We start from the raw sequence: 21,077 nt of genomic DNA, 5'->3' as shown, positions 1-21,077 counted from the left end.
TTTTATTAAAGTGCCCTGTGCCTTCCAGAAAGCTCATCTCAGTCTATGGGTGAACCTGAAGGCCGGGACTTTGTCTTCTACGTCTGTGTATCTAACAAAACTGCACTCGGGGCGCACACAGAAGAAAACCGTCTCTGAGACTGTCCGTACCGTTTCTTCCAGGAGGGGCTCGGTAGAACTTCACAATGAGCAAGGCATTTATGAATCAAGTTACCGTCTCTGCTCGACAGGAGAAAGCTGATCGACTGGCGTCAACCTAGGGATCTCAAGGCTGAATGTGCTTTCGGTATTTTCCCTGCTTTCCTATTTTCCTGACTAATTATCCTGAAGCACAGAAAGCAACGAGTCGCCTGCTTCAGAACACCAGTGTTGTGCCGTATAACCAGGTTATAATGGGCCTCTGTGTCTAGTGGCCCCATTCTGCATCTAGGGCAGTGATTCTCAGCCCTCACCGGGCTCTTGAATCACCTGGGAACTTTAAAAAAATATTTATTCTTGGGCCTCATACCAGAGATACAAAGTCTAGAATGCAGCCTAGGAATGTATATTTTTAAAAGCTTGGCTTAAAAAATTTTTTAAGTGCTTTTAATGCACAGGCAGAATTGAGGACCATCAATCTAATAGGTGGAAAAAAAAAAAAAGAAAGGCAAGTGTTTGTGGTGTTTTCTTTAGGATGGTCTAGAAGGCATTGGGAAGGCAATGGAAACTTATGAGCAGGGCAGTGACACCAAGCAGAGGAGAAAACAAAAAACCAGTCATCATGTATTGAAAGGCCAGGTAATGTAGGCATTGCTATAAATAAACGGGGTTGTCTTCCCAGGCAGAGGAAGGAAACTGCTGCTGTGTCCTGTGATAGGATATTTGGCAGCCTAAGAGTCACCATTAGGGACCAGGCAGACAGGATGGAAATGGAGACCAGCCCTGGTCTTGTCTCCATTCTCCTCTCTTTCCCATTAAAAATGGGTAAAAATGGGCCAAGTGCTGACCTCAACAAGACCTTAGCTTATCTGCTGTCAAGAACAAAGCTGAGTTTCCACATACCAAGCTTTATTACTTTGGTCTAGAATTCTCTTTAGAATAAAGGTTTCAGGGGATGCCTTTAGGAAAACAACCCACAGCTATAATAATAACTATTGCGTTCAGTCACATGGGCTCTTTTTCTGGAAAAATAACCATCCAAAATTTCTGACGGAGGACTACCCAAAAGTCCCAGGGCAATGATTTTTTTTAAAATGCATTATGGGGCTTCCCTGGTGGCGCAGTGGTTGGGCGTCCGCCTGCCGGTGCAGGAGACACGGGTTCGTGCCCCGGTCCGGGAAGATCCCACATGCCGTGGAGCGACTGGGCCCGTGAGCCATGGCCGCTGAGCCTGCGCGTCCGGAGCCTGTGCTCCGCAACGGGAGAGGCCACGACAGGGAGAGGCCCGCGTACCGCAGAAAAGAAAAAAAAGAAGCCACAAAAAAATGCATTATGATAATAACCAGTTTTGGAAAGAGTGAAGTGACAGCCATCCTTAGTCTCTACTAGTGGAAATATAAATTGGGACAATTTTTAAAGAAATTGGACAGTGTGTGCCAGGAGCTTGGAAATAATTCATACTTTTTGATCTACTACTGTAAATCTATTCCTAAGAATGGACTCTAAGAAAAAATTCAGACATGTATTATTTATGCACTAGCTTATCATATAATATATAATATCATACATATTATATAATATGTAAATATATAATAATACCATACAAATTTGCCATATGGTACTGAAAATTTGGAAGCAAAAAAACTAAGTGTCTAACGAAAAGGGATCAGCTAAATAACTTGTAGCACCTCATTTAAAGCAGACTATTAAGAATCTGCGAGCTTCCCTGGTGGCGCAGTGGTTGAGAGTCCGCCTGCCGATGCAGGGGACACGGGTTCGTGCCCCGGTCCGGGAAGATCCCACATGCCTTGGAGCGGCTGGGCCCGTAAGCCATGGCCGCTGAGCCTGCACGTCCGGAGCCTGTGCTCCACAACGGGAGAGGCCACGGCAGTGAGAGGCCCGCGTACTGCTAAAAAGAATCTGCGAAAACCTGCAAACAATATATTAAATATCAGGGAATGCTCGTGATCTATTTTAAGTAAAAAATGGAATGGTACAAAACACTTTTTGGTATAAACTTATTTTTTAAGTGTAAGTTGCAAAAAATAAAAACATATTAGAAGACTTCCCTGGTGCCGCAGTGGTTAAGAATCTGCCTGCCAATGCAGAGGACATGGGTTCGAGCCCTGGTCCGGGAAGATCCCACATGCCACGGAGCAACTAAGCCCGTGCACCACAACTACTGAGCCTGTGTGCCGCAACTACTGAAGCCCGCGCGCCTAGAGCCCATGCTGCGCAACAAGAGAAGACACCGCAATGAGAAGCCTGCACACCACAATGAAGAGTAGCCCCCGCTTGCCACAACTAGAGAAAGGCTGCGTGCAGCAACGAAGACCCAACACAGCCAAAAATAAATAATTAATTAAAATAAATTTTTTTAAAAACCGAAAAAAAAAAAAACCATACTTGAGGGAAATATGGTGAGATGCTCACAGGATATGGTTCTTTCTTTCATATTTTTCTACAGTTTCTACATTTTTTTACAATAAACCTGCATTACTTTTATGATTCTAAAACATACCAAAAATGTTTTGTTTTCAATATATATGGAGTGTCAATGAAAATTTTCTGAAATAATAAATTACCAGTCTTTCTCCCATTTTGAGTTAAGGACACACATTTCTGAAAAGATGTCATGGATCCATGCTGATTTTTTTAAAAGCACCAAATTTTTGGTTCTCTTTAGGAGAGATTTTCCTCACCATTTCTCCCATATCCAGGCTGTTGCTAATTGAAATGCTGACAGTCGCCAGTCATACGATCCCAAAACATCAGGAGAGGGTCTAGTGTGCTGAGCAGAATATTCACGCTCTTTCTTTTTTTTTTTTTGTGGTACGCGGGCCTCTCACTGTTGTGGCCTCTCCCGATGCGGAGCACAGGCTCCGGACACACAGGCTCAGCGGCCATGGCTCACGGGCCTAGCTGCTCCGTGGCATGTGGGATCTTCCCGGACCGGGGCACGAACCTGTGTCCCCTGCATTGGCAGGCGGACTCTCAACCACTGCGCCACCAGGGAAGCCCCACGCTCTTTCTTAATGATCAGGAAACGAACAAACCACGAGATGTTACGGGCACTGAGTCCCGGGGGGCGCCACAAACCCCAAGTTCTATGGGGTACACAGGACCGTGGTTCCTTCACCTCTAGACGCTCGTTAGTTCTTTTATGGGATTCAGGACCACATCTGGGGTCATCATGGACCAGGGGGCACCCTCCCACGCCCAGGCCAAGCAATTTTAGAGGAATCCTAGGACCCTGGTATAGAGTATTCTATGTGTCTTGGATGTAAGAGGATTGGCTTGTGTACTTCCCAGAAGACCTAAGGACTTGGCATGAGCATGGGAAGTGAGCTGATTTGTGCAGGTCAACCTCCCCACGCTTGCTTTCAACAGTCCCTCCTCAACCCACCCAGAGCTGAATAGGAGCTGCTACTTGATCAGGCTTCAGGGTGGGCAAAGCCAAGAACCGGAGGGCCTGAGCTGGTCATGCCAATTGCTCTGTGGTAGTAGATCCATTCAGTGTCCATCTCTGGAGCTCGAAGCTGTCAGCTGGCAGGGAGCTGCTTGCTTCGACAACTAGTTCTCAGAAGGCGGAGGGAAGCAGGGACGCCCCTGGGTTAGCAATGGAAGCTGTGGTACACGTCCAGCCGAGCCCCTCGGAGCACTCAGAGTGCTGTTATGCTCAGGAAGGGAACGTGACCTACCTCATAGGAAGTTCTGATGAGTCTGAAGATGTCGACCTCAGGATAGGGCTCCACATCATCACTGAGCAGGGAGTGGAGATGAGGGATGGGGGGCAGCGTGCTGTCCTTATTGGTCACACTGTCCAAATACCTGGAAGAAGAAATGAATCTGGAGTCACTGGGAGGTCCAGAGTCAATGAATCTGGAATCCCTTTACACCTGTCCACCCATCATCTGCAAACTCTGCATATCAAAACAAAAGACTAAAATTTCCTTAAGAGCAGAATAAAATTTCCTTCACTTCTTTTTTTTTAAAATTGTATTATTTTTTTAATTGAAGTAGAGTTGATTGCCTTCACTTCTAAAGATAAAGCATATGAAAAGAAATGCTCAGCCACAGAGAAAAGTGGGCATTATGACCACCATCAGGCCAATTAAGACTCGTGAAACCAAGGAAAAAGATACACGGTAAAGTACAGGGAAGAGGACTTCCCTGGCGGTCCAGTGGTTAAGACCCCGTGCTTCCAATGCAGGGGGCCTGGGTTCGATCCCTGGTGGGGGAACTAAGATCCCGCATGCTGCGTGGCGCGGCAAAAAAAAAATGTACAGGGAAGAAAACCCAAAGGTAGTTTTCAAAGTGAGAAATACCTTCCCAAAACGGTCATGGCCTCCCCATCGTCCTTGCAGTTCAAAAGTTTGTCCACATTTGCGTCCAGCACAGCCAGGGCCAACTGGAATATCACTTTGATTCCTTCATAGAAGAAACAGTCGACAACCACAACTGCACTCTCAAAGGGCATCACGCTGAGAAACAGTGTGAGGAACCAGGACAGGGAGATGGTAGAAATCACACCCAGGTCCTGCATGCAGTCATACAGCTGTGGGACATAGTCCCGGGCAAGTTCCTCGAAGACACCCTGGTCCACCAGGGCACCTGCAGTGGAGGTGGACGCAAAAGGCCATGGGTCAACCAACCGCACCTTCTCACTAATGAACCCAACCCAATGGCTTGACGAAAATAATCCAGTTCACAACTGCTGCTGAGACAGAACTCTAATTACTATGTTACTAGACCAAGGTGTCAGCACAGTCAAGTCACCAGATGAGTTCTGGCTACATCGTCTCTTTCTGGGGTCTTCCTCTCCTGATTCTTTACCACAAAAGAGCAATAACATAAGAACTCTGAAGCCTGTTGAAAAGGTCAATTTACAAAATTCTCCTGGCACACAATTACTTTTTTTGTTGGCAACATGACGTCTGGTTGGGCATGAAATGTATATCTAAGTAGCCTCACTTCTTGGCAAACTCTTTAAAAAAAAAAAATTGCTCGTCTGGATGCATGGTCCCCACATAGGAATCATTTCTCTAAACAATTGCTTCTTCAATTTAAAAGCATTCCAGCTGTGGACATTTCTGGAGAGTATTTCCAATGAGTCAAATTAATGTGCAGAAGTTTAGAAATGAAAACAGAACACAAGAGGGGAGCATAAAGCATACCTCTTGCTACACTAGCAATGAAAGGCTTATCCTGCTAAAATGAATGTCTAACACTGGAGGGAATTATAAGGAGAAATACCAATAATTTGTTTAAATGCTCACCACCGTTGTTTGCTTTGCAATGAAACCGGTTCTGAAAAATACCTCAGAAACTGAGCTCTGGATACATTTTTATATGCTATTCTGCCCACTCCATTTTTGAATACTTCTGCTTTCCATAGATTCCATGCTCTTCATGAAAGAATTGTTAAACCTTTTTGGGTTGATGATCTGTGTGCTTGGTGTAGCTCTCACATGGCACAGACTGACAGCACATTGAGTGTTTTCTAAATCAGTGAGACACGTGTATTCTCTCCATGGGGAGAAGCTCCATGGGGCTCCTTTGTGTATTATCTATATTGATTCAAGCCCTCTCATTCACATCTTAGAAAGCTGCAGTAGTCTGAAACTCTTTTGACCAATAGTGACTGGAAATGGGGTTCCAGCTGGTATCCCGGCTCTAGAAACATTTTCCTGATGAGATAAGGGTTAAAATGTTAACTGCATCCTCACATACCAACCACCCTGGTGTTGTAGTAATCAGGAAGCATGCGTTCACACAAAGCCACCAGCAGCCAGAAAGCTTCCTCCTCTTTGGCATAAAGCAGCAGCACTGATGTGACAATGTTCATGGCCTAAAGGGATGAAAGAAGATGTCATCAAACACATTTTACATTTTAACATACAAGCAATTTTGTTAACCTGAAAAATGACTGAGTTATTTTTCAGGTTAACAAAATTAACCTGAAATTAATTAGGGGCCAGCATACTTTTTCCTTAAAAAAAAACAGATAATAAATGTTTAAAGGCTTTGCAAGTATACACACATATCCTTCCAAGTTTTGTCTTCTTTCCAACTCTTTAAAAATGTGAAAGCCCTTAGTCCTTGAGCCTGTTAACTGTTAACAGCCTCCATGAACACCAATATTCACCCCCCATGCACGCAAATCCTCATTCAAAAAAACTTTGTCCAAAGGCTATTTAACAAAGCTTTTAACCTGTTAAAAAATCTCGGTGTTTTTAATCCTTAATTCAGAGAGGTAACTATTTCCTTTTTAATCTTCCATAATTGTGTCTAAACCAAGTAAACATGGCTTGAGGCTCTCCTCGGGGAACAATGAAACCTTTCAAAGTTGGAGTCCTCGCCCATTATTTCCATCTGGATAAGGATGGTAGTGATGAGTAACAGGGATTTTATTCTAAAGTAACCTACTTTATTAAAAGATATTATCAGATAGCTCACAACCACTCAAGGCTCAACTACTTTAATATCCTCTTAATTAAAAAGAGGAAGATCAAAAGATAAATATGAACCCTATTATATTAGAAGGGAACTCACTCCTGTACTTCTTTTGATCTTCTAGAAACCAGTAAGTGTTCATCAGGCTTCAACAATATAAATGTCAAAAAAGGAATTTTGGGGACTTCCCTCCCTGGTGGCGCAGTGGTTAAGAATCCACCTGCCAATGCAGGGGACACGGGTTTGAGCCCTGGTCCGGGAAGATCCCACATGCCGTGGGGCAACTAAGCCTGTGCACCACAACTACTGAGCCCGTGCACAGCAATGAAGACCCAACTCAGCCCAAAATTAATTAATTAATTTAAAAAAAAAAAAGGAATTTTGGTCTAATAGGCTCTTTCTTGTAAGCCTTACTCAATAGCTTCCCAAGTGAAATTAGTAAAATTCTACTTGAGAATTAACCTGCCTAGCCCACGATCATGGTCATGGTTAGTGCCTTAGTCATTCAGTCAAGGTAAGTTCTTTTGAAGGTCTACTTGGTAACAGGCTCTGGACTAAATATTGGGGAAGGGGGGACACAGTGGTGACAAGTCTCACAGGGCATAAATGCTGAGGTCAGAGAGATAGAATAAAGACGTAAAGGTTGATTAATCAATTTGGATGTATATTTAAATTAAGTGCTATCAAAAAGATAAAATGTTGTACAGGGAGACCTGTGCTCTCTCTGTGTGTGTATGTTTGTGTAGAGGTGTAAAGGAATTAAGCCTGCTTTATCTTTTAGCTAGATGGTCAGGGAAGGTCTCTCTGAGTATGTATGTGGCCTTTAAATCTAAGGATGTTATCTAGGAGCTTCCCAAATTGTGGTATCTGTACCTAGTATAAGAGATAATTGTAGTGGGTATATGGGCAACGTTTTTTTATACTGAATTAAGCATTTATTTTAAAGTGCCTTAAAATATAACCATAGCATATAAAAGTTACATTCTCAAGGACGTTAGTTGCTTAGGAGATGCAGAGCAAGAGTCCTGTGGAACCTAGAATCCAGGCCTGGTGCCCAGGCATGCTGAGGAACAGTTAGTGACCAGCTAGGTCACCAGACGGTGGTGGATACAGAAAGGGCACTCTTGTCCCCTGGCTGAGAACCTCAGTGCAGTGGTTCTCAGCTCAGGGAGATTTCGCTCTCTGAGAGACATTTATCAACGTCTACAGACATTTTAGTTGTCACAGTTGGGGAGCTCTACTGGTGTTTAGTGGGTAGATGCTATTAAATGTGTTATTCAACAGGATTGTTATTAAACATCCTACAAAGCACAGGACCGTCCCACACAAAAAATTATTCAGTCCACAATGTCAACAGTACCAAGGTCGAGAGACCCTGGTGCAGTAATAGTTCTCTTAACCATAACGCCTTGCTCATTACTTACTGGCTAATAAAACACTTTTTTTAAAGTCTCACCCCTCTGTGACATTCACCTGGCAATACCCTATGTTAGGATTTCGAAAAGCATAAGCCGTTAAGACTCTCCTCAGAGCAGCGATGCCCATTTCGTTCTGGAAAGCTGGGTGCTCTGGGAGGGAGCGGTGCAGGTCCCTCTCAATCTCCTCCGTGGCGAGGTTGTACTTCCCCATGGACTTCTCCACGAGGTCTTCATAGTACCCGGGATGCGTGGCCTTCTCGTTGATAGCACCTGGGAAATACCCAACAGACGCAACATCAGAAAGTGGAAGCCCCGCCCTTGGTCTGTAACCACAGCTGACTGACCCAGACTCTTCACCTTCCTTCCCCTCAAAGGACACTTGCGAGATAATTATGAAATCCCATGATGACGTGTCTGTTGCAATCATGGCCAGATTGTAAATTCACTTCTGTCCTCCTTCCCTCTTCTCACTCCATAGTCAGCGGCTGTTTAAAAACCTCCCTACAGGGGCTTCCCTGGTGGCGCAGTGGTTGAGAATCCGCCTGCCAATGCAGGGGACACGGGTTCGAGCCCTGGTCCAGGAAGATCCCACATGCTGCGGAGCAACTAAGCCCGTGCGCCACAACGTGCGCCACAACTACTGAGCCCATGAGCCACAACTACTGAAGCCTGCCTGCCTAGAGCCCATGCTCCACAACAAGAGAAGCCACCACAATAAGAAGCCCACGCACTGCAACAAAAAGTAGCCCCCGCTCGCTGCAACTAGAGAAAAGCCCGCATGCAGCAACGAAGACCCAACACAGTCAAAAATAAATAAATAAAAAAACCAAACACCTCCCTATACTATATTATACCACTTATATGTGGAATCTAAAAAATAATACAAATGAATGTATATGCAACACAGAAACAGACTCACAGACATAGAAAACAAACTTATGGTTACCAAAGGGGAGAGGGAATGGGGGAGGGGCAAATTAAGAGGATGGGATTAACAGATACAAACTACTATACATAAAATAAATAAGCAACAAGGATTTACTGTTTAGTACAGGGAACTATATTCAATACCTTGTAATAACCTTAATGAAAAAAAATCAGAAAAAAGATAACTGAATCTCTATGCTGTATACCTGAAACTAACACAATCAACTATACTTCAATAAAAAAGTAATAAGGATGAATTAACAAAAAAAAACCTCCCTAAGATAGAGGTTTCCAACCTAAAAACTGTGTTCCAAGGAACTTCCACAGACAATCCTGAGGGGCTTCTCAGAGAATAAAAGGGAAGTGGGCAGAGAAAGCCGAACTGAGGCCTCCCCGGCCTCTGCCCTCCCTCAACCAAGCAGCTTTGCTTGTATTTTATTGGGGTTTTCCTTAGGATTTCACTTGAAAAAGGAGGGTCTGCTTCTCAAAATAAGTTTGAAAACTGTTTGTTAAAGCATAAGCTTTGAAGGGGTCACAAACAGCCATACTGAAGGGTAGGAGGAAGTATTAGGACACATGGAGGATTTTTAGAATTGCAGCGGGCAGGAGAGGTATTCTCGGCAGTGATGAGCCACTGCTATGGAGGGGAGTTCCTCAGTGCTGGGGATGACGATGGAGAGGTGGGTGAGAATCACTGCTTTGAGATATTTGCATTTTATGATTCTTAAAGGCAGAAAAACTCTGGATGCAAACATTTGAATCTAAATCTATTTAAATATAATTTACCTAAGTATAAATTATATATACATACACACACATAAATATATACAGATAAAAATACACATACATATATGTACATATTATATAATGAATAGATATATATATGTTAAATATATATATATATATATATATATATATATATATACACACTATACACACACACACATATTTAATGACAGGGTAAACTGACTTGTGTTTCACTGATTAGAAATTAGAACCCTGGGCTGACCCAGTCCTTGCCACAGGGGGTCACCCGGAGAGCCAGCCTCATCACTCACACTTGCCCTGGAAAAGCAGTCTGGTTGACGGCAACTTAACATTGGCTTTGGCTCTCTTCTCAAGGGAGATTTGCAAGGATTTCTTGCCATCTGGCCTGCACCTCACTTCAGTGGGTACAGAGAGCCAGGCCCTGGTACAGTGGTCCTAAGAGTTATGGGAAGCAGGGCAGGACTCAGGCGGGGCTCCCCTGCTGGGGGCTGGGCTCTCCCCGTGGGTGGGCTGGCCTCCATATGAACCCCACGCCCTGTGCACTGGGTGGAAATATGGGCTCAGTTCTCTACCCAACAGAGATGGTGTGTAGACCACATCACCCTTTGGCCTCACATAGCCCATCACAGTTAAAGAAAACGCTGGGTCTAACTCTGAATGTGTCTTTATAACAAGGCTGTGGACTGTCGTATGCTGTTTCCCCGGCGGCTAACGTGTTTCATTTTCATCTAAAATGTGGCTGTAAATAACTTCCAATTTGAATAAAATGAAAATGGAATTTTTTGTTTACTCTGTCAGCCATCTGAATCAGGTTGTCAAGGTGATCTGTTCGCCACACACAAGATAGACAGCAGACTGGATGGTAAGGATCTTCTTGGGCTGGACTGGTAACCAGAAATGATTTGACTCACATTTGGGTTTCTAAATGAGGAGCTATGGCTGCTCTATGTAAAGCAAATGAAAAACAAGACGTGTAAATGAGGATAGAACAAACTAGTTTTACATGAAACAGATAAAACCAATTATTTTTCAGGATTCTATCCCCCTACTTCTGAGACATATCTCATTATAGGCAACTGCCATTTATATCCACTTCTAGAAAGAGCTACAGGTGTTTTTTATTTCAAAGGTTTTCTTGTAAGTCTGGTAACTATGCTTTTAATTTTAATGTCATTTTTAAAATAAAAGGTTTTGATAATAGTACTTGTGTCAGATCACCTCACATTCAAATAAAATTTTTCACATGGGCCTATTTAAGGCGATTACATTTCAAGCTTCTAACCAGATAAAGTAACTGATTTATATATTAAAGACTGGTGACACCCAAAGGAATGCTCTGTTGTTTGTGACAGAATAGATCCCTGGCATACACCAGATGCTTAGTCTGGGAGGAAGGATGGGCTTAGCCAGAAGGACCTCTGGCTTCTGTAGCAGGGCTCTAAGGTTTAACCTGACAGTGTTGTATTTGGGCATGAGCCTGGCAGCGGGCCAGTGAGGATGGACACAGCTTTCCCATGGGTCCAGGACACGTCCCCTTCTGTCCTTCCTGGCATCTCCAGCTTGGAGTGTATGATCCAGGAAGGCTTTCGTTCCCAGGGCTGATTCTGGCCTCTCTTCCTGGTCTCCAGTGATAACCAGCAAATTCAAGAGGTGGCAAAAATCAAGGAGAAGCGTCTTCTATTCCTTCATTTCTACCCTCTCCCCCATCCCAACGAAGACTCTGACAGAGTGCCACACTTAAACATCCTCAATGAAGCTGACACAGCTGGGAAAGGAGAAAAGGGACTCCAAAAATCACAAAGAATTACACTCTTTTTCTTCAGTCTCCGTTTTATCCTAAATAGAGTTAGTGAAGGAATAGAAGAGGTTATGAGGACTCGAGGGATGGTGTCTTCAACATCTGGTCTGTTGAATATGTGTGCTGTATTTTTACTGAGGGAATTCAACACTCTGGCAAGGAACTGCGATCTAGCACTGAATCAGGGGGTTACATATTTGAAAGAGCCCTGATGCACGATGGAAGGCGGAAGGGCAGCCCCGGGGTCCCCAGCTCCCACCCCGAGCCCGGCCATACCTGAGAGCAGCAGCCAGAGCTCCCCGCGCATGCTCTCGGGTACGCCCTTCAGCACCAGGTCCCGTGTCTTTTCCGTGCGGTACATGCAAATCCCTTGCCCGTACTCAGCAAAGTGAATCTTCCAGGCTTGCTCTTTCAAAAACTCTTTGGCCTGAAAGGGATAATGAAGCATCACTACATCCCAACGTACTTCGACAATGGTTAGGACAAGTTCAATGGAAGGTCAGAACACTTTCCCTGGTGAATGGAGCAGTTAAGTTCTGGACAGAATTCATGAGAACAAAGAACTCAGATTTTCTCGAGTCCTTGCCAGATATGACACATGTATGCCCGTGGATCTGCCACGAAATTTTCTGTCCTAGAGTCAGAATTGTACTTACCTGAGATGAGTCAGCAGAATGCAAATGATATTTATGGCTTTATGTCTATACCTCCAGGTGAAACAGTGGATGTCTTTTAAATGTGGTTTGAGACACTACATACTTATTTGTTGGCTGACTTATACAACAGTTAAAAACAAGACCAAAAAAGGTCAGCTGTACCCTCTATAACATCTCCTTCCACGATGAAGCCACTCTGAAACCCAATGACATATAACCATGTCATTATATGTTATATTTATATGTCATTTTTGTTTCTTCAACAAAATATCCTTTACTTGTAGGAAAATATCTATTGACATGTTGATGAGTTTACTTTTATTTAAAAAGATTTTTTAAACGTTATTGTTCTAATATAGAAAGTTCCGGGCAAGAGGAGAAGGCACCCACCAATTTCGGGTTGAACTCCTCGGGAGACCGCCGCCGATACATGGTCATCAGGGTCTGTGTGGCCGTGGGGACGCTGTTGCCATTGAGGTTAAACTGGCGCTCACCGTCAGCATCGGAGCTCGTGCTTCTCTGGGGACTGGAGGAAACGAGGCTGCTGGGCCGAGAATACACCTGCCGATGCAGAGAGCAACAAGATGCTGGAACCATTTTGGCTACAGAATCTACTTCTTCGGCGTCCTCTGGACAGACACCAATAGCTACGTCATGGTTCCTAAGAGGTTTCTTGTGACGTGACAAAATAGGAGAAAGGCAGCAAGCCAGCACTTTGATGGGGATTAGATGGGGTCACGGGCCACAGAGCTTCAATGCCCAAAATAGGTTTCCTCTGTATTTTAGATGCATTTTTACAACAAACTGGTTGGCCACGTGTCTCTCTGATTAGTATGCATGCAAAGCATGATGTGGTTGAATCAACTGCTAGTGGGATCACCTCCCTCACCTCCTCTCTAGCTTCCGGTGCCTCAGAAATGCCTACAGAAGCTTGGAGCAGGAAGACGGGGGCAGGCATGTTACTCATGAGCTCACCATTTTTGCCATGTATTTTAGCTGCTAGTAAGCTGCTCTCTCACTTGAGCTAATTACATATCTGTCAGGGCTCCAGTTCTTTGGATGTCTAGGGCTTAATTCAATAGGGATACAATTCGTATTTTATCAAATCATCATAATGATGTTGTATTTCAGTTTTGAGTGACCTCTGTACCGTTCCCAACAAGGTCACTTATATAGACCAGAGTCACTTGCTATGTGACCAGGACAAATTACTTAATAATGCTTTCAACAGTGAAAGAAGAGGGATAGACCAGATGATCTCTAAGATTCTATCTGGCCCTATGATCCCAAACATAAACTCCACGAGATTTAAATGAGATATTGCTCTGGACATCAGAGTAGGTGGTTCATCTTAGCACAGCTGCAAAGCTTCAAGATCAAACTAACAGACAGGGAGGTGAACACCCCCGGGGAAGAGTAAGAAGATGAACCAAAACACCTGCAGGTGCCTTCCACAGACCTCATCATCTGAACTGTTGTAGCTTCCTGCAAACTCTTTGTCCGAGTATATTTTGGAGGTCGTCTGTTGCAGGAAATCAGAGATCCTCTGCACTAGAAAGTCTCGATCTCTCAAATTGGCAAACAGGAAGGTCATCCTGTTCTTGGTGCTGATGGATAAAGGACTGGGGAGCACGCTGGAGCTGTCTGCCTTTTCTACAATCGTCACCTGAAAAGAAACAGGACACCGAGAGTATTATTTTCCAGGGATTATCCGACAGCAACCTCTGAGTAGCACTGAAAAGAACACAACACTCTTAAATCTCTGTAGAAACCTCCTCTATTTTATTGAGGCAAGTTGAGATCCTTTAGCCCTGTTCCAGTAAAATAAAACAGCTCATAACAAATCAAACTGGAGCTGGAATCATCTTACTGGTCTTTCTAAATTAGTAGCTATAAATTGAGAGGGATTTTTGCCCCCCAGGAGACATTTGGCAAGATCTAGAGGCACTTCTAGTAGTCACAAGTGGAGGGTATCACTGGCATCTCATAGGTAGAGGAAGGGATGCTGCTAAACATCCTACAGTGCACAAGACCCAGGACAGCCCGCCCCCAACAAAGTCCGGCCCAAGACGCCAACAGTGCCAAGGTTGAGAAACCTTGTTGTAAAGGAATTCTTTGATTTTCATTAAAATTTATTGGAACCATAAGAGGGAGGACTCCTAGCTGTTGCTTCATCTGTAAGAGACAGAAACAACCGATGACACTGGGCCCTTTTACCAGCTTAATGTGGGGATGGCTTTCAAAACACCACCAATCCTTCAAGCGTCTCATTTAGACTCCAGGGCTTTGCATCCCTCACCTCTTGCCACTTCAAAGTTTTAAAGGCTCGATTCTGAACAGACATGACGTAAACAGCTTAACTGCATTGGCTGACTGTGTGTGTGTGTGTGTGTGTGTGTGTGTGTGTGTGTGTGTGTGTGTGCTTTGAAATGACGACATACATTTGGTGGCTTATAATAGGATTTTCATCAACTGGAAACTAGGATAAATGCATTACAACTTTTTTCTTAGCACATTAGGAAGAAGATCTCAAGGCCAGCCCTAGATAAATGGTTTATTTGCAGCAGCTCTGACTCTGTAGAGTTAAGTTTCTTTCCCTTCTTCATTTCCACATGTAAGCAGTCTAGACAGGTTCAACTTCAACCTCTTCATCAGCATTTTCATGTGAAATACATTTCCTCCCAAGCAGAACTTTAAAAACTTTTCTCCCCTTCAAGGCTAAGGAACTTCTTGGAATTGCCTAAAAAGTTGCATGGTCCCAAGTGCAAACAGATATTACTGGGGTCCATGAAGGGAAAAAATTGCAGGACCTGTCTTCTGTTCTCAGACTTCATAAATATGTACAAGTTAGATATATACTTACACTTTTTTAAAGGAATCTCCGAGATACCTGGAGTTGCACATAAAAGTGTTTTTTTTTCCCTCAATGCAAAAGAAGCTAGAGAAATTGGGGGAAAAAAACCCAACTTCTTTATCATGAAAAGGATTTTCCCATGACACTTCAGACATGTGTTAAACACTGCTTATTTTAAAAGACTGATAAAAACTTCCTTTTCTCTCAGTAGATTTTTTGATTCTTTTAGTCACCAGGCATCTGAGATTAAATGACAGATGTCAAGGAAATTAAAGGTTCAAGTTCTCTGCCTAAAACACAGACATCATGTGCATCGTGATGGAGTCAAAGTGGAAAGTCCTGCATCTAGCGGGATCATGAATACAGAGACAGCAAGAAAGCTCCCTCAGAAAACCTAGGAAGGTTCCCACGGGTTACAACCTATTTTTCACTGGCAAACGAGTTCTAGTAGAATTCTACCTCATAAGCTTTGTGCCACCAGGAACGGGCAACAGCTATATCCGAATATTCTACAGAATAATGAGACACATTTTCGTTACCAACTTGGGTTATAAAATAGATCAAATTTAATCAAATCTTGGTGTGTCATATGGAACACTTACAAGGTAATTTATAATTGAAAGAAAAGAGGAACTTTATCTGGAATCTCTAATGAGGACCCCGATCACTTCACTTTATCCTCCTGCTTTGCTGCCTCAGTAATTTCTATAAAATCTACAGCAATATGATTCTTTGTAAACATTTAACACGTATCGACTTGGTCTCCCTTAAGTCTGTATGTAGAATATATACTAACAATCTCCAGTCAATATTTCTACTTATTTATAAAAAGTTAAATAAAACAACAATTCCTAGTCTACACAATCCTAAAAGTAGCCGTTCTGAGGAGGATGCAGTGTTCCCACGGAGGGTCCTGCTCATCAATCAGCTTAACTCAGTTCACAGACACACCACCTCTACTCAAACAGACCTGGATGGAGGGTGGGAGCCTCGTCCTTGTGTTTTTCTGTCATTATCATACCTAGAGGTAATAAAAATTACATTAAGTCCTTTGCTTCTTCCATTAGTCGAGGTTCGGGATTTACCATGAATATACCTCAGCGATTCATCAGGTTAAAGGACAGGGCACTGCTGTCTCATTGAGCATTTCTTTAAAGCTGTATCCTCCAACCACAACACGCTTTATTATTATTTTTTTTTTTGCGATACGCGGGCCTCTCACTGTTGTGGTCTCTCCTGTTGCGGAGCACAGGCTCCGGACGCGCAGGCTCAGCGGCCATGGCTCACGGGCCCAGCCGCTCCGCGGCATGTGGAATCTTCCCGGACCGGGGCATGAACCCGTGTCCCCTGCATCGGCAGGCGGACTCTCAACCACTGTGCCACCAGGGAAGCCCAACACGCTTTATTTTTAAATGCTACCTCTACCATTGTCCCTCTTCTGATTTACCCTGAAATATGACTGAATGATCTTTGCGCTACCGCCTGCTGGGGAAAACTAGCAAGCAGAAGATGGGCTGAGGACATGAACCACTATTCTCTTAATTCCCCCAAACTCTCACCATCCTATTATAAATCACACTAAAATGTACACAGAGCACCTGGACCAAACCGGGAGGTGGGGAACAGGAGAGAAGATGTCTGGACAGCAGCTCCCAGCCCCTCTCTGCTCCTGAGTTCTCTCTAGATAAACAAAGTGATGATTCACTTCATAAATGACACATTCACGGTACATTCTTAATCCCAGGATGGGTTTCCCTAGCCAGTCCAGGTCACTCTGCTTTACTATGTTCAGGTAGTACTTGATGAAGAAAATTTTTAGTAGCAGCCTTGGTGATAGATGTTAACTGGACTTATCGTGGTGATCATTCTATAATATATACAAATATCAAATCACTACTTTGTTCACCTGAAACTAATACGTTATGTCAATTACACCACACATACACACACACAGACACACAGACACACACACACAGAGTTTAGTAACTCCCTAAGACAAAGTTTGCTGGAAAAAGTCATGAAATGCCTTTCAGAGCCAATTATAAGTCCTGATGAATTATCCATCTCAGAATTCACTCCCAACAATTCCTGGCCTCCAAATGTGTTATAATACCAGTTAGTTCACCCTATAAGAAGGAGAACTAGATTTTTCAATTGTTTAACATTTTGCATTCTTTTTGATCCACCAATTAAACTTCTAGGAATTTATCAATTAACGAAAATTATACATATGACTGGGAGAAAACTAAAAACAATGCAAAGGTCCAAGCACAGGTAACCTGAAAAGAAGAAATAAATTATACATATATTAATGGAATAATATGCAGTCACTAGAAGTTACATGGTAAAAGAATATTTTATGATACGGGGAAAAGTTTAGTGTACACCCACTGTTAAGGGAATTAAGAAAAAAAGAAAAATTCTTTATGTTTTATATCTAAATAATATAAATGACATATACACAGCAATGTATAGAAAGCCTGAAAAGCTGTACAGCGGAATGTCAACATGGTCGTCTTTGAAGGGTGGGATTAGGACTGAATTTTGTTTTCTTTTTATTTGTACTTTTACTAATTTTCTGTGATAATGATACAATATTTTTGAAACAAGAAAAAACAAACAAAATTTGCTTACATAAATGATTTTGTTAAAAAAAAAAAGAAAAGAAGGCAGAAGGAAACTTGAATCCTTTACTATAGAGAATCTTAATAAAGGGTCAATCTTGATTAAATAGCCAAAGCTTCTAACCGTCTTAATTTCTAGAAAAGGACCAGAGTAAGTTGCAAGTTACCAGGTCAGAAACTGTGGGTCTGCCAGCCCTTGACATCCTAACTTTGAGTTGCTTCTCAACCCCAAACAGCAAGGTTTCCATACAAGTGCCAGAATAATCTGTCACTGTGAGGACACGACAGAACCCACCTCCACCCCAGATACAATCAGAATGTTTCTTAGTCTTCACTGTCTATGGGCATCAGCCTGGCACTCTATTAAAATACAGACTCCCAAACTTGCAGCGATCCAGAAGATCTGGGCTGGGCTCAGGAATCTGCCACCGTGGCCAGCGGTCCCAGTGGTTCTAATGCAAGGAATCGACAAACCAGACAGATCTGAACACTTGGCTTTCTGATTCACAACCTAGACTGTCTCCTCTGAAGACCAAGCTGCTCAGGCTGTGAGTCAGGTGTAGTAACTACATTTTCTAGCTTCTGTATTTGATGTTTTCACATCTTGGGGCCTTTTTGACCCAGAGTTAGCCAACTCCTGGAGATAGTAAAGGACTCACCTGTGAGCAGGGCTTTTATAGGCAAACCAACCAATCCAAGCCCATACCCCAGTGACGACCTATATCTGCTCTCACACTCAGGGCCACATTCACCTGCCCTCATCACCCCAGGGCCAGGTACCAGATAACTAGGGATAGGCCCTCTGCCCTGGAGCCTGCCAAAGTTATTCAGCTCGCCAATCCTAAGCCTGCTTACCCTGCCCTGCCTCGCCTGTTTCTTCCCATGGAAACCACAATAAAGGCTCTTGCCCATGTTTTCCCCAGCTTCTTTGCCTGCTGGCTCACCCTGGTGCTTCCCTGCGTGGTCCCCACGGCATGGCGTGCTCCCCCTAGTGGAATCTGTGAGTATAGCAAGAAATCTTTTCAATGACAGTCATCTCCTGCTCTGTTGGCCTCACCTTACCTGAACAAGAATGAAATCTACATTTTAAAATACCAGGCTGTCTCTGGAAGAAAATATCTCGCAGGTCCCATGGTCACTCAGAGCAATGACAACAAATAAAAGAGTGGCATGGGACTTCCCTGGTGGTGCAGTGATTAAGAATCCGCCTGCCAATGCAGGGGACACGGGTTCAATCTCTGGTCTGGGAAGGTCCCACGCGCCGCGGAGCAACTAAGCCCGTGCGCCACAGCTACTGAGCCTATGCTCAAGAGCCCACGAGCCGCCAACTACTGAAGCCCGTGTGCCTAGAGCCCAGGCTCTGCAACAAGAGAAGCCACTGAGATGAGAAGCCCGCGCACCGCAACGAAGACCCAACACAGCCAAAAATAAATAAAATTTAAAAATATATTAAAAAAAAAAAAAAGAGTGGCATGGGACTTCCCTGGTGGTGCAGTGATTAAGAATCCGCCTGCCGATGCAGGGGACACGGGTTCGTGCCCTGGTCCGGGAGGATCCCACATACCGTGGCGTGGCTGGGCCCGTGAGCCATGGCCGCTGAGCCTGCGCGTCCGGAGCCTGTGCTCCGCAACGGGAGAGGCCACAACAATGAGAGGCCCGCGTACCGCAAAAAAAAAAAAAAAAAAAAAAAAGAGTGGCAGTGGCAGATTCGACCAAAGAATTATGAACACTCACCTATGGTTAAAAGCCAACTCACGGCTCGTAAAAGATACACAGAAAAGTATTACCAGTAAAACTCTTAAAATACCCTAAAAGTTCCATTTTCACCTGCCACTTACCTCTCGGAGTGGGATAATGAGGCTGCACAGGTTTTCCTCCTTGCTGGTAAAGCAGATGTAGTTTGTGGACACAAACATCTGCCCCAAAATGTGCATTTTGTTGAATGGAGTCCAGAGGGTGCAGTCTGTGTGGCCATCTAATTTTTCATCTTTGGGCAGCCGGAAAAGTGCACGGTATCTCTCACTCTTTGCCCTGGCATCCAGATCGCTGGAAAGCAACAAAAATAACTCACCCCACACAAAATAAAATTTTCAGTACCTCTAAATGATGCGGCAATGGAGGTTCCCCAGCCCATCTTTCCCCTCCTCCATCTAGTGAGACTTATTCCTACCTTCTTGGCTTCCTGCTGGCATTAACTCCAAACTATGACCCAAAAGCATAATGAAATTATTTTAATGTATTTAGGTCCCTTGTGTAGCCATTTTGCAATCAGTATCTGTGAATGTCAAAGGATCTTAGGAAAACAAGGCCTGGCCAGGAAATCATTCTCTTTCTAAAAGAATACAGTAATTTCGTAAGAGATGATTACATTTATCCATGACTCATCCAGAGCTACTCTTGGGGCCTTATCTTTTAAGAACGACCTAATGCAAATACACGCAAGCCACATGAATCTGCTGACTGACACTGTCCACATTGAGTAGACAATAAGACTGCCCAAAACACAGGAACGACCCACCTCCAGGACAACCAGAGTATCTAACCTCATCTGGGTCCTCAGGTAACTACGATCTTTTCCCTAATGAGTTCCTTTATCCTGTTCATCATGGCAGTTATTTAAACCTCTTTGCTCAAGCTTTCATGCTACTTCGGCCCCCTGTCGATCCAGTTTCTGGCTTCACAGGGCAAAGACAGGCCCTCCCATTCCCTCCCTCCTGTCTCCAAAACCAACTCCATCCTCATCTCATCCTACTTCCTTTCCCTGTTTCAAAGGGAGATGTATCAGCACACATAAGCATCCTTTTCCATGTCCTATGAGATGTCACTTTTAAAATTATTCATTTTCTTCTAGCTTTCTCTCCATGCTCCCTTCTGTCCCTGCACTTAATCCCTCACCAAGAAACTCTTCCCATCTGCCTACTTCATACCATCCTCTGGTCAAATCTTTTTCATTCTACAATGAGCAAGCCCCCTCCTTTCCCACCGAATTTCTTGAAAAAGCAGTCCGTACTGTCCTAATGCCCTTGTCTTGCCTTTCACGTGCTATTCAACCCACTGTAGTAACCCATCTTCTTCTTACTCTATCAAAACATGTCTCAAATCACCAAAAGCGTTTTAATTGCAGTGACTTCTTGTCCGGTACCAGCTGGATGGCAATGATTGCCAATTCCACTTTGATGTCCTGCAGGCAACTCAACACGATAAAACTGAGCCCTCATATCCCTTGGACAAGCTCTTCCTTCCCTCATCCCCACCTCAGTTAGGGGTAATTCCATGCATACCATCACACTTTAGAGCATCAGCTTTTCCCTCGCCTTCTCTCTAGCCCAGATCCAGACTTCCAGGCCTCTCTGCAGCCTCGCTTCATCTCATGCTCAGCCACCTTTCACACGTGTGATGGACTAACTTCCCTCCGTGCTTTTCCCTTTTGCTTCTCCC

General features: G+C 43.8%; 1 protein-coding gene across 2 annotated transcripts in view; it reads right to left on the bottom strand.

Annotated features, from left to right (window-relative positions):
- Nucleotides 1-21,077, bottom strand: part of TBC1D9 (TBC1 domain family member 9) — a 114,902-nt gene that overhangs the window by 24,781 nt on the left and 69,044 nt on the right. Inside the window, exons 6-13 of one of the 2 annotated variants that reach the window (XM_032632816.1) lie at nucleotides 19,478-19,685; nucleotides 13,621-13,827; nucleotides 12,552-12,722; nucleotides 11,782-11,932; nucleotides 8,068-8,282; nucleotides 5,872-5,989; nucleotides 4,467-4,752; nucleotides 3,840-3,969 (exon numbers count right to left, since the gene is read on the bottom strand). In XM_032632816.1, the coding sequence (XP_032488707.1) occupies nucleotides 3,840-3,969; nucleotides 4,467-4,752; nucleotides 5,872-5,989; nucleotides 8,068-8,282; nucleotides 11,782-11,932; nucleotides 12,552-12,722; nucleotides 13,621-13,827; nucleotides 19,478-19,685 (1,486 nt within the window). The remainder of the gene's footprint in view (nucleotides 1-3,839; nucleotides 3,970-4,466; nucleotides 4,753-5,871; nucleotides 5,990-8,067; nucleotides 8,283-11,781; nucleotides 11,933-12,551; nucleotides 12,723-13,620; nucleotides 13,828-19,477; nucleotides 19,686-21,077) is intronic. The other variant, XR_004350037.1, reaches the window with a different exon arrangement.

This window comes from Phocoena sinus, chromosome 5 (assembly GCF_008692025.1).
Source record: "Phocoena sinus isolate mPhoSin1 chromosome 5, mPhoSin1.pri, whole genome shotgun sequence".
Classification (NCBI taxonomy): domain Eukaryota; kingdom Metazoa; phylum Chordata; class Mammalia; order Artiodactyla; family Phocoenidae; genus Phocoena; species Phocoena sinus.
This window is presented reverse-complemented; position numbering and strand designations above follow the sequence as displayed.